The sequence below is a fragment of the Canis lupus genome, chromosome 3 (genome assembly GCF_011100685.1).
Source record: "Canis lupus familiaris isolate Mischka breed German Shepherd chromosome 3, alternate assembly UU_Cfam_GSD_1.0, whole genome shotgun sequence".
In the NCBI taxonomy this organism is placed as follows: domain Eukaryota; kingdom Metazoa; phylum Chordata; class Mammalia; order Carnivora; family Canidae; genus Canis; species Canis lupus.
This window is the reverse complement of record NC_049224.1, coordinates 26,721,289-26,735,400: the sequence shown is the minus strand read 5'-3', so window position 1 is coordinate 26,735,400 and position 14,112 is coordinate 26,721,289. Positions and strand designations below refer to the sequence as shown.

The window sequence follows — 14,112 nt, the reverse complement described above, 5'->3', positions numbered from 1 at the left end:
TTTCTTCACTTTTTTACCCAGGTGGCCTTAACCTCTGTTGCTGTTGGAAACCTTTCACTTGTTTTATAATTTGTAGTTTCAGTTCTTTTTTTTTTTTTTTAATTTTATTTATTTATTTATGATAGTCACATACAGAGAGAGAGAGAGAGGCAGAGACACAGGCAGAGGGAGAAGCAGGCTCCATGCACCAGGAGCCCGATGTGGGATTCGATCCCGGGTCTCCAGGATCGCGCCCTGGGCCAAAGGCAGGCGCCAAACCGCTGCGCCACCCAGGGATCCCTGTAGTTTCAGTTCTTAATTTCATTCAAGATGGAGTCTCTCTCTTCAGTCTTTTGCCCTTTTTGCTGCCTTTGGGTAATTCCTAGGAGGAAAAGGAGGCACGGCTGACTTCTGGCTGCCATGTTCAAATAGGAAGTTTCTACCTCCCATTTCTTTTATTATTACGGCCTCAATTTTCTCTGTCTACTCCCTATGAAGTCATTTACTCTTTTAAACCTTCTCACTTGAAAATTACACTTTGTGGGTAGCTGAGGTGGCCCAGGGGTTTAGCACCACCTTTGGCCCGGGGCCTGATCCTGGAGACCGGGGGAGTCCCATGTTAGGCTCCCTGCAGGGAGCCTGCTTCTCCCTCTACCTGTCTGTGCCTCTCTCTCTGTCTCTCTCTCTCTCTGTCTCTCTCTCTCTCTCTCTCTCATGAATGAATAAATAAATACAATCTTTAAAAAAAAAAAAAGAAAATTACACTTTCTTCAAATTTTTTGTTTTTTAATATGACAAGTCTACATCCAACACCATACTTCATGAAGATGGGATGAAAACTTTTCCTCTAAGATCAAAACTAGGGTGCTAACTCTCACCACTCTTATTTAACATAGTACTGAAAGTCCTAGCTGCAGTAGTCAGGCAAGAAAAAGTATAAGAATTAGAAAGAAAGAAATCAAAATGCCTGTATTTGAAGATAACATTTTGTACATAGATTTTGTATAAAGATTCAACCAGGAGGAGCGTGGTTGGCTCAGTTATTTAAGCCTCCAACTCTTGATTTTGGCTCATGTCAAGATCCCAGGGTTGTGAGATCGAGCCCTGTGTTGGACTTTGTGCTGGGCATAGAGACTTTTTTCTTCATTGAGTAATCTTGGCTCCCTTGTCAAATATTAGTTGACCATATATGCTTGGGTTTATTTTTTGGCTATTGATTCTTTTCTCTTGGTCTATTTGTCTGTTTTTATGCCACTACCACACTGTATTGTCATACAGTATTATTCGAAGTCAGAAGTATGATGCCTCCTGCTTTGTTCTTCTTTACCAAGATTTCTTTGTATATTCAGGGTCTTCTGTGGTTCCATATAAGTTCTAGGAAAGTCTTTTTTTGTATTCTGTAAAAAAATGCAATTGGAATCTTGATAGGGATTTCATTGAATATTTTGGTAATACTGACATTTTAATAATAATAATTCTTCCAATATGTGAAGACAGGATACTTTTTCATTTATTTATGTCTTCTTTGATATATTGAGATGTATTTCTTCTGAGCCTGATTTATTGAGTTTTTATCATGAATGGATGTTGAATTTTGTCAAATGCTTTTTCTGCACCTACTGAAATGATCATATTCTTTTCTTTCATTCTATTAAATGTGATGTATAACAGTGATTTGTGTGTGTTGAACTATCCTTGCAACACAGGAATAAATTCCATTTGATCATGGTGAATGATTATTTTATTGTGCTGCAGAATTGGTTTGGTGGTTGTTTTTTTTTTTTTTTTCAAGATTTTATTTATTCATGAGAGGCAAAGACATAGGCAGAGGGAAAAGCAGGCTTCCTGTGGGGAGCCTGATGCAGGACTCAATCCCAGGACTCCAGGATTACACCCTGAGCTAAAGGCAGATAGATGTTCAACCACTGAGCCACCCAGGTGCCCTGTTTGGTAGTATTTTACTGAGAATATTTGCATCTGTATTCATCAGGAATATTGACTTACAGTTTTCTTTACTAGTAGTGTCCTTTTCTGGTTTTGGTATCAGGATAATGCTGGTTTATAAAATAAATTTGGGATTGTTTCCTGCTCTTCAGTTATTTGGAAGAGTTGGAGAAGAATTGGTGTTAATTCTTTAAATATTTGGAAAATTCACCAGTGAAACCATCTGTTTCTGTGCTTTTCTTCATTGGGAGATTTTTAATTACTGATTCAGTTTCTTTGCTAGTAATTGATCTATCCAGATTTTTAAATTCTTTCTGATTAGGTCTTGGTAAGCTGTAAAAATATGGATCTTAAAGTAATTCTCATTTGTGTGTATGTGTCCTCGCCTGTAGCTTAAAATTTCTTTTTGATTTGCCACACAATGCTGCTGTAGAATAAAATTCAAAGTACTTTTCTCTGTTACATTTCCAGAATAATGTCACCATCCATAAGGACAAGAATGTGTCTAACATAGTGAGAACACCTTGGTTAAGATAGACTATTTCTTAGTAGTAGTAGAAGTGTTTTGGAGATTTTTTCAAGTTTCCTGGATTCTGACATGTTTAAGGGGAAAATAAGTATGAAACTACTTAGCAGCATTGCATTTTCTTAGACTCTGATGCAATAGGAATATTGTAATAGAAGTAATGTCTACTAGAAGAAACAAAAATATACAATTTAAATAACATTAAAATTCTGAGTATATTCTTAACATCCATAATAAATATGCATATATTATTAATGTATTTTTAACGCCCAGAGATGGATCTAAATTTATTATTTGGCATCCTTAGTGACATCTCTTGGTGTTCTTATATCTTCTACAAGCTCCCCCAAAAGGGAGAGTGGGGCCACTTACAAGTGAATATGAATGTTGGTAATGTCGGTGACATTTATGTCTCTTTATAGTCCCTTGCAGTCATGCTTCTGACTATATCCAGCCTACTGGAAAAAAACCAAGTTAGAGTGGTAGGTTTTGTGTAGGGAACAGATTCCTTGATCAGCAATACAATCTTTTCAGTTTTTTTGTCCAAAATTTGGCTCATTTTCACTGTTAACCAGTGTAGGTTTCCAAAGCCATTTCACATTCCTATAACTCAGATATAGCAGTTACCTAATTTAGATAAAGGCAATGTGAATTGTTTTTCTCTCTAGTCCTTTTGATGTTCATGAAGGAATGAAACAGGAACTGTATGTTCCAGCACTGCTAATTAATTGTTTGTGTAAATTTGGATTAAAGATAAATGAAAGTAACTATTTTTAGGCTTGTTGGAAATCCTCATCGTTGTTTCTTATCTTTTACTTTTCACTATAAAATTCTGTTTTGGGCAGGCTCAAGCTGTTTAGCGCCGCCTTCAGCCCAGGGCCTGATCCTAGAGACCCGGGATCGAGTTCCACATCAGGCTCCCTGCATGGAGCCTGCTTCTCCCTCTGCCTGTGTCTCTGCCTCTCTTTCTCTCTCTCTCTCTGTGTCTCTCATGAATAAATAAATAAAATATTTTTTAAAAAATTAAATTTAATTTAAAAATAAATAAGTAAAATTCTTTTTTTATTTTAATGCAGGTATAGCATGACTATTTGGACTGGAAAAAATGATAACTATTCCACCGAAGATTTACTTTGCATTAGAGACTTTTTTGACAAGAAACAAGTTTTCTATGACATCTTGGAACCACAAAACCATGAATTTAAACAAGCCATTGGAGTCAAAGTTAATCTCTAAGAAGATTCTTCTAAATCATTTCATGTTTTGGTTTCATAATCTTCTGCTTTGGTCTGAATTAATTACCATGTAAATTGTGATGATTGATTTATGCTATAATTCATCTACTCTAAAGACATGCTTACTTTATTAGGCCTATGTCCTTATGATACTGTATATACTTAAAAGATTTGGAAAGTGAAGATTTCAGTGCGCCTGGTCTAATAATAATTTAGGAAAATTATGCTTTAAACCCCTTTATAAAATGTAATTTTGATATACTGAAGATAATTGAAGAGTTTATATGTCAATAACATATAATCACATTACGGAGATTCCACAAAACTATGGCACCCTCTTTCTTTTGTCCTGGAGAACTGGTTATTTCAGAGACTAAGGAAGAGTAAGAGGACTTTAAAAATGTTTTAACTTTCACAGAGGTGACCAGATTTCTCATAACAGAATAAAATCCATTTATTGAAAATAATATAGATTAAATTTGATGGATCTAGAATTTCCGTATTGTTGGGAACATGCTGACAACTATTTAAGTTTTTTATATTCCTTGTTTCAATCACTATATTTTATCTATAGTAAGTACAATATTACTGGAGATCAGAATTTTAATCCTAGTTATGTATCATTTGGTTTTCAAAATTCTCACACCACCATAGTTCAGGCCCTTATTTTACTGCTAGAATTTTAAAAAGTTCTTCATGACTTCATTGTTCACATTCTACTCAGAGATGCCATGAGTATTTCTGCTGAAGAAAACTTTTGTAAGCACCTCTTGCCAAATCAGAAAGCTGCAGGGGTCTCTTAAATGCCACTTCATTAAATTTTACTCTTTCAAGATCCTTCATAATGTAGCCCACTCTAAAAGTCACCTGTGTGAACTTCAGCTCTGTCAGCATTTCAAAAATGCCTATAACATCTATGGTCTCCAGGTCTTACTTTAACAGTTAATTTTAACTATTTAATATTGTCCACTGATTATGTCATACATGTTAGTTTATCTGCTCAGCTAGGTTATATAAAGTCCTTTATAGTAAGGGAACATTCTTAACTCCTTTACACTGGGTGGCATAGTCTTGAGCAAGGTATTCAGAAAAACATGTACTTCTTTCATTTATTGAAAAGAAACTTACCAGTGAATGTCCTAAAATATGTAATTTGCTTGGTCTGTCAACTGTTTTCTCCTGGAAAATAATAGTATATAGAGAAAAGAACTTGGATTTTGAATTCAGACAGACTTCCCTTACAGCCCCATTTCAGTCCCTTCCTAGCTGTAGATTTTAGGGAATATTTAACCTCATTGCGTCTTGGTTTCCTCATCTGTAAAATGGAGGGAAAATGAGGATTCTCTTGTACAGTTATTATGAAGATTGAGATTTATGGAATAAAGGCATCTAGCTCATACTCAACACATAGCAAGTACTCAACAGACAATTCCCTTCTGACTTATGGGATCATAACCATTATAGATAATAGTAAGGGGTATAACATCAGACATTGTAGATGTATAAATATTTAAGGAAGTCCACTGTATTTCCACTTTAAATTTTAACTACAACTAGATGCAGTGCTATTTGTCAAATGAACTTCACTTTCTATGGTTGTTTACCAGAAGCAAAAGATGCAATGTTATAATCATAAAATTTTAATAATAGCAACAAAGAATAACTCTTTAATATTTCAGTAAAATTAATGTTTATAAATTTTCTAAAATGACTACGTTTTACTTTTATAGAGAGAGTTGAATTTGTTTTTGGATTTTTCTTTTAATTTGAAAGGGCATGAACAGGAGGAGGGGCAGAGGGAGAAGCAGATTCCCACCTGAGCAGGGAGCTTGTTCATGGTTCGATCCCAGGACCCCAGGATCAAGACATGAGCCCAAGCAAGGCAGCTGCTTAACCAACTGAGCCATCGAGACAACTCAAGAGTTGAATTTAAAAATGAACTGCATTTTAATAAATATAAATGCATTTAATTGCATTTAATAAAAGTCATTTGTCCAGAAGATTATTCTTGCTACTTGATTATCTGACCGTTGGTAATATATATTTTTTATTTTGATGTTTATTTTATTTATTTATTTATTTATTTATTTATTTTTTTATTTATTTATTTATTATTTATTTCTATTTTAGAAAGGGAGAGAGAATCTTAAGCAGGCTACATATTGAGTCTGGGGCTTGATCTAATAATGGCTGTGAAATCATGACTTGAGCCTAAGTCAAGAGTCAGATGCTTTACCACATGAGCCACTCACATACCCTATGACCCTTGATAATATTTTAAATATATTAGTCTTAAGTCTTAAAAATGCCTTTGTATTGAGGAATTTATTAGCTGATTATGACTTAGGTTAAGATTTTTTTTTTAAGGGATACCTGGGTAGCTCAGCGGTTGGGTGCCTGCCTTTGGCTCAGGTCGTAATCCCGGGATCAGGGAATGGAGTTCCAGGATCAGGGAATGGAGTTCCGCATCAGGCTCCCTGCAAGGAGCCTGCTTCTCCCTCCACCTATGTCTCTGCCTCTCTCTCAGTCTGTGTCTCTCATGAGTAAATAAATAAATCTTAAAAAAAAAAAAGATTTTTTAAAAGATTTTATTTATTTACCTGAGAGACAGAAATAGTAAGAGAGAACATGGGTAGGGAGGAGAGAGGGAAGCAGGCTCCCCATGGAGCAGGGAGCTGCAGGGCAGGGCTAGATCCCAGGACCCTGGGATCATGACCTGAGCTGAAGGCAGATGCTTAACCCACTGAACCACCCAGGTTCCCCTAGGTTAAGATTTAAAGGTGTATTTTTAAGTCATCTTTGGGAACAAAAAATAGATAAGGAAATTATGAAATGTATTCTATTGAAATGTAAATTTTGGGGGATCCCTGGGTGGCTCAGCGGTTGAGCGTCTGTCTGGACCAGGGCGTGATCCTGGAGTCCTGGAATCGAGTCCCGAATCAGGCTCCCTGCATGGAGCCTGCTTCTCCCTCTGCCTGTGTCTCTGCCTCTCTTCTGTGTCTTTCATGAATAAACAAAATCTTTAAAAAAAAAAAAAAAAAAAAACAGGTGGAAAAGAATGGAAATGAATTTTAAAAACTAAAAAATTTTTAATGGACAGCCACATGGAAAAGAATAAGTGATCCCTACTTCATACCATATGCAAATAATTTGAGTTATATCTTAGGCCCAAATGTGAAAGCTAAAACTAAAGCATTTATTTATTTATTTTTAATTTTTATTTATTTATGATAGTCACACAGAGAGAGCGAGAGAGAGAGGCAGAGACATAGGCAGAGGGAGAAGCAGGCTCCATGCAGGGAGCCTGACGCAGGACTCCATCCTGGGACTCTGGAATCATGCCCTGAGCCTAAGGCAGATGTTCAACCGCTAAGCCACCCAGGGATCCCCAGAAAGGGAGACTCTTAAGCAGGTAAGCAGGTTCCACATCCAGAGTGGAGCCTAACCCAGAGCTCAATCCCACAACCTTGGGATCATGACCTGAACCAAAATCAGGAGTCCAACACTTCACCAACTGAGCTGCCCAGGTGCCCTGACAATGATTTATTAACACCATACTAATTATTTAAAAAATTGATTAAAAAAATAATAAATAAAAATAAAAAAATTTGATTAATGGGCTTTATCAAAATTTAAGACTTCTCATCAAAAGACCATTAACATATATTTGACAAAGGGCTCATACTTAGAATCTATGGAGAACTCATAAACTGATTTTTAAAAAGCTAAACAACCTAATCAAAAATAGGCAAAAGGACAGACACTTCATAACTTGGTTAGTAAATAATGATATAAAGGCCTTAATGTGTAAGAATGCAATACAATACTATAGAAACACTGAGAATCTACATTACTGATACGGAAAGATGTTATATTGCAGGTGGCAAAACAGGTGTCTGGTATATATATATATTTTTAAGATTTTATTTATTTATTCATGAGAGACACAGAGAGAGGCAGAGACACAGGCAGAGAAGCAGGTTCCATGCAGGGAGACCGATGCAGGACTCAATCCCAGGACTCTAGGATCACTTCCTGAGCTGAAAAGCAGACGCTCAACCGCTGAGCCACCCAGGTGCCCCATGGTATCATATTGTTTGAAATTGAATGTCTTTACGTGCATTTGTATACATAGGAAAATATTTGGGAAGAAGTTCCCAGACACAAAATAAGTGTGACCTATTTTTCTCCTCCAGGTTCTCAAGTCTAATGTATTGGTGTTGAGAACTCATAGCATCCGAGGGCTATTTCCCAAGCCTGGCAGAGCCACCCTGGTCCTACAACAGACTTCGGTATGAGATCCAAGTGTTCAAAAAATCAGCTTTAAAAAGTGCAGTAGTTTATGGCCCTGTAAAATTGTTGTAATTGCTACTTAGTCAGATATGTACTCATTTATCAAGTGGGAAATTGTTAAAAGTTATTCAGAACAGTTTGGTTATTTGCTTATTTTTTGGAGCTAGGGTCTTAGATTTTTTTTTCCTTGTAATAAGAATTAAATACGTAGTGAATAATTTATTTTTATTTTTTTATTTTTTATTTATTTATGATAGTCACAGAGAGAGAGAGAGAGGCAGAGACACAGGCAGAGGGAGAAGCAGGCTCCATGCACCAGGAGCCTGATGTGGGATTCGATCCCGGGTCTCCAGGATCGTGCCCTGGGCCAAAGGCAGGCGCCAAACCGCTGCGCCACCCAGGGATCCCATACGTAGTGAATATATAGAAAAATGCCCTATCTCTCACCTTGAAATTTAAGATTTAAGAGCCTACAATCCGCTTATAAATTCATGAATCAATGCAAGGACAATAGCTGAATGATAGAAAGATGAAGATAGTAGTACTAAAGAACTTTTTTTATCTAGAAAATGGGAGTATGACGAATGAAGATCTGATAACCAGGTCTTGGAAGAAATGGGGCAGGATCTAGTTCTTGGGACCTCAGTAGCAGGAGCTCAGAGCCTTTGTTCTAGTGTCTAGTGTTCCACATCCATGTCATTCTTTTATCCATGACTGTGATTGCTTCTCTCTTCCTTGTACCTACCATCCAGGGACCAGAATTTGTCTACTCATTTGTGTCTGCAGGGCTCACTGGGGAGTGCTGTGGGGAGGGAAAGGATTCAGGCATTAAATTGATGTCTGATGTGCTGAAGATGCTCAAATAATTAAGAAATAATTTCTACCTCAAGGATCTTCAATCTAGGTGGAGGAGAGAGACCTGTGAATGATGAGTTGGATGTTTGCCATAATTCCTGTGATGTAACTGAACACCAGGTTGAGGCACAGGCAGCATTTCATTCAAATTGAGAGAAAACACTTAACATTGAGTCTTGAATGATGAGTAAGATTCACCAGGTAGACTAAAAGAGGGGCAAGGGCCTCTTTTCAGACAGAGGCACGTGCACAAAGGAACTCTAAGTAGGAAACGGACTGGCCTGACCTGTTCAAAAAGTATGTGGAGACGCCATACTATGAGGCCGGGCACTTCTGCAGGGGCCAGACTCATTTTCTGAACCAAGGAGTTTGCTGCTTTTCTAGTAGGTCATAGGAATCATTGCACCATTTTAAGTAGGGGAGCCTTATTCTCAGTTTTGATTGTTAGAAATTGTTTGCAATGACATGAGAAAGGAGATCTGGAATTCTTGTGAAAAGTGAAAAAATTGAAAAGAGATGAAGCCCTGAAGTACGGTGGTAGCAAAAGGGCATGGAAATGCTTAAGAGCCAGAGGAAAGAGGCTATGAAGGAAAAACTCATAAGAGTCTTTAAACTGGTGGAATGAGGCATATGGGACAGAGGGAAAAATCTCACATATGTATTTTCCATTTGGGTACCAGAGGGTCAGGTGCTGCTATTAACCCAAACATGATAGGAGAGGCCAAGTGTGGCTCTGTTTCTCAGTGATTTGTTGATGTTCCTCTATACCAGCTTGGAAAGAAAACTGAAAACCCCATCTGCTAGCCCCTTAACTCACTTACCTCCTACTCTAACTTTAGGAAGGATGCTCTTTTTTATTTAACCAATTTCATTAAGATCCCACACCAAGTAATTGCTACTTTACTACATATTTTATTTATTTTTTTAAGATTTTATTTATTCATGAGAGACACAGAATGGGAGGCAGAGACACAGGCAGAAGGAGAAGCAGGCCCCCCATAGGGAGCACGACCTGGACTCAATCCCAGGACTCCGGGATCACGCCCTGGGCCAAAGGCCACCCAGACATCCCATTACATATTTTAATTATTCCATAATTGTAAATGATATCCATAGTCCCACTATTAGTGAAGACAGAAAACAGGCAGGGTTTGAAAGGGGCTCACTCAGCCTCCTACCCTTTAGGGAGGTTCTTGTTTCTATGTTTCTGCCCAAGAAAGGGACCAGTCTAACAAATCTGGTGCCTGAGCTCTTCTGGGTTTGCTTGCTGCTACAGAATGTTCATTAAAGCTGGTCATTGCCTCTTTCTTCTTTATCCTTTCCTTGGGATGAAAGAATATAGTAAAAGTTCAAAAAATGTAACTGAACTACTATAGAGTCTGTTGCTACTTTGTGAATTCAAGAGCTAATCAAAAATTCTGCATTAAAGTAGAAAGATGTGACCTTTTCACAGAGCCTGTTGAGCTCAAGCCCTTAAAGAGTCTTTTGTGACTTCCCCAAGTGTGGGCTGTCTCCAGAGGCACCTCTTCTGCTACAGTATAGTTATTTTACAGGTTTGTGTTTTGTTCTCAGCTGTGTTGTTTTATTTACTTATTTTTTTAAAAAAGATTTCATTTATTTTTTCATGAGAGACAGAGAGAGAGGCAGAGACATAGACATAGGGAGAAGCAGGCTCCATGCAGGGAGCCTGATGTGGGACTCGATCCCTAGACCCAGGATCATGCCCTGAAATGAAGGCAGATGCTCAACTGCTGAGCACCCAGGCATTCCATCTGTGTTGTTTTAGAGGAAGAAACTATTCGTTTTTATGGGATGTCTGGTCAGCATAGGCCCTTAACAAATGTTGGGATGGATGGATGGATGGATGGATGGATGGATGGATGGATGGATGGATGACACAAAACCTCAATAATTTTTTAGACCAGTTGTTCTTACAGTGGTCACAAGCCCCTCATTTCCCTTGAGATGCTTTTAGGAGATACATGAGGTCAGAACCATTTGTGAAATTGTTATTATTCACAAATAACAGCATTTACCTGTCTCATGGTGATATTTACACTGATGTTGGAAAAACAATGGTAAGTTAAATTGTTGATGTCTTAGTATAAATCAAGTTCATGGCATCAACTAGCAATCATATTCTTCACTGCCATACAATCACATTAAAAAGAAAAAAAAGACTCAGAAGTATCATCACTGAGTTCGCAAAAATTGTTAATTTTTGGTGCTGAGTCAAGATTAACATTGTTGAGTTAATATTAAGATCTTGGGGCACCTGGCCGGCTCAGTTAGAGCATGTCTTGGGGGTTGTAAGTTCAAGCCCCATGTTGGATGTAGAGATTACTTAAAAATAAAATCTTTTACAAAAGCTAACTACATCTCGACTCTTTAATATTCTGTATGATGAAATGGGAGGTAAACACACAATAGTTCTACATACTGTAATTTAGTAGTTGTCCTAAAGAAAAGCACTTGTTGCAAACAAAACTAGTCATTTTTTTCATGGAGAAAATATTTACTTGAAAGAACAACTGACAGATTAGTTATTCAGTCTTGAGTATTTGGCAAATATTTTCTCAAAAATGAACAATCCAAGTTTCTCACTTCAAGGAAAACAACTGACAATAACTGTTGCCAGTGACAGAATCTGAGCTTTTATAATGAAAAATTAGAATTTGACATGAACTTGAATCAATCATTGTGAGCCTGAGACAATTCCCAATGCTTAAGGACTTTTTTCTGATTATCAATGGTAATATTAGTAAATGTTATTTTTAATATAATAAAATGTGCCAACATTAAGAAGATCTGCACAACTTACAGAGTCATCATTTTCCAAATAACTAGTGCTGATGTTATAAAACCATGCATGAGTAAGGAACCTATTCAAATTGCAGGACAGACAGTGAAATTTAGTGTAACAGAATATGAAAATTCATTGATGTGGTTTCAGATTCCACATTACAGCTAACCTTTAAAGCAACTACCACTTACTGTTTCTTGGCCTTTTGGCTAATTACCCAAATTTGAGTATAGTATCAAAGAAGACTGTCCACAATTATGTGAAAACTCTATTAAGCTATTTCTTCCTTTTCTAATTACATGTCTATGTGAAGCCATATTTTCTTCATATGCTTCAACTTAACATATTAACTACAGATTGAATACAAAAACAGGAGAATCCAGCTGTTTTCTATTAAGCCAAACATGAAGAGATTTGCAAAAACAAAAACCAATACCACTTTTTTCACTAAATATATTTTGGATAATATGCTTTTCATAAAATATTTATGCCAAACATGTAATGGGTTTCTTATTTATTTATTTTGGTTTGTTGTTGTTGTTGTTTTTTAAGATTTATTTATTTATTCATTCAGAGAGAGCGAGAGAGGCAGAGACACAGGCAGAGGGAGAAGCAGGCTCCATGCAGGAAGCCCGATGTGGGACTTGATCCCGGGTCTCCAGGATCACACCCCGGGCTGCAGGCGGCGCTAAACCGCTGTGCCACCAGGGCTGCCGGTTTGTTGTTTTTTTAAAAGAATTAATATTTTGGGATGCCGAGTGGCTCAGCGGTTGAACATCTGCCTTTGGCTCAGGGCGTGATCCTAGGGTCCTGGGATCCAGTCCCACATCGGGCTCCCTGTGGGGAGCCTGCTTCTCCCTCTGCCTATGTCTCTGCCTCTCTCTCTGTGTCTCTCATGAATAAATAAAATCTTTAAAAAATTTTTTTAAAAAGAATATTTTTAAAGTTTTCCAGGTTTAATTTTTTTTTTTTAAGATGTGAGGTTTTTTTAAAAGACTTTATTTAGGGACTCCTAGGTGGCTCAGTTGTTGAGTGTCTGTCTTCAGCTCAGGGTGTGATCCTGGGGTCCTGGGATCGACTCCCATATTGGGCTCCCTGCAGGGAGCCTGCTTCTCCCGTCTCTGCCTCTCTGCATCTCTCATGAATAAATAATAAAATGTTTTTTATATATATTTTTATTTATTCATGAGAGAGAGAGAGGCAGAGACACAGGCAGAGGGAGAAGCAGGCTCCATGCAGGGAGCCCGATGTGGGACTCAGTCCCTGGTCTCCAGGATCACGCCCTGGGCTGAAGGCAGACGCTTAACCGCTAAGCCACCCAGGCATCCCAAAATCTTTTTTTTTTTTAAGATTGTATTAATTTATTCATGAGAGACACAGAGAGAGGCAGAGACATAGGCAGGGAGAGAAACAGGCTTCCTCTGGGGAGCCTGATGCTGACTCGATCCTGGGACCCTGGGACCATGACCTAAGCCAAAGGCAGATGCTCAACGGCTGAGCCACCCAGGCATCCTTAAAGATGTATTTATATTTGTGTAAGAGAGCACAAGTCAGGGGAGCAGAGGGTGGAGAGGAGAGAATCTCAAGGAGACTCTCCACACAGCACAGAGTCCTGATACAGGACTTGATTTCACAACCCTGAGATCATGACCTGAGCTGAAACAAATAATTGGATGCTTTTTTTTTTTTTTTTTTTAAGATTGTATTTATTTACTCATGAGAGACAGAGAGAGTCAGAGGCATAGGCAGAGAGAGAAGCAGGCTCCCTACTGGGAGCCTGATGTAGGACTTGATCCCAGGACCCCAGGATCACCACCTGAGCCAAAGGCAAATGCTCAACCGCTGAGCCACCCAGGCACCCCTTTCTAGGTTTAATTTTTTTTAAGATTTTATTTATTTATTCATGAGAGACAGAGAGAGAAAGAGGCAGAGACACAGAGAGAGAAGCAGGCTCCCTGCAGGGACCCCGACGTGGGACTTGATCCTGGGTCTCCAGGATCAGGCCCTGGGCTGAAGGTGGCGTTAAACCGCTGAGCCACCCGGGCTGCCCTCTAGGTTTAATTTTTAATGTACCAAACATAACCTAGATTTTTTTTTTTAAGCCTTTAGGATCCTCAAGTTTTGAGAGTATACATGTCCTGAGATCAAAAGGTTTAAAAACCTGTGTCTCCAGATGTTTTAAGTGTTTGGCATATATGACATTGGGTATAGAAATTACTTAAATAAATAAATAATTTAAAGGAAAAGAATTATAGACATTCAAGGAAGGTACACAAGAAGGTAGGATGTTACCTTGGAAGAGCCAATGGGCAGCTCCAGTAAATCCATGGATTTACCATGATCTGGCTCTCCTGTCTTGGTGACTTAGAAATGACTTAAAAGTGTGATTTAGATCTAAGGAATATTGGCATTAAACAAGGCTATATAAACTTAAATATTATTTTACTAAGAATTATGACTTCCAAGAAGACTGTGCC

General features: G+C 38.0%; 1 protein-coding gene and 1 long non-coding RNA gene across 6 annotated transcripts in view; both read left to right on the top strand.

Annotated features, from left to right (window-relative positions):
- FAM151B (family with sequence similarity 151 member B) overlaps window positions 1–5,518 on the top strand; it is a 32,694-nt gene extending 27,176 nt beyond the window's left edge. For 3 of the 5 annotated variants that reach the window (XM_038532453.1, XM_038532455.1, XM_038532457.1), the window contains one exon: window positions 3,526–5,392. In XM_038532453.1, coding sequence (XP_038388381.1) covers window positions 3,526–3,685 — 160 coding nt within the window. In that variant the 3' untranslated portion in view covers window positions 3,686–5,392. Of the gene's footprint in view, window positions 1–3,525; window positions 5,393–5,457 lie in introns of those variants that run through there. The other 2 variants (XM_038532456.1, XM_038532454.1) reach the window with 2 other exon arrangements.
- A 9-nt stretch (window positions 5,519–5,527) lies between these two features.
- On the top strand, window positions 5,528–8,201 carry LOC119871169. Its single transcript, XR_005356818.1, has 2 exons — window positions 5,528–5,717; window positions 7,881–8,201. It is a non-coding gene; the product is annotated as an uncharacterized LOC119871169 (long non-coding RNA).
- The last annotated feature ends 5,911 nt before the right edge of the window (window positions 8,202–14,112 follow it).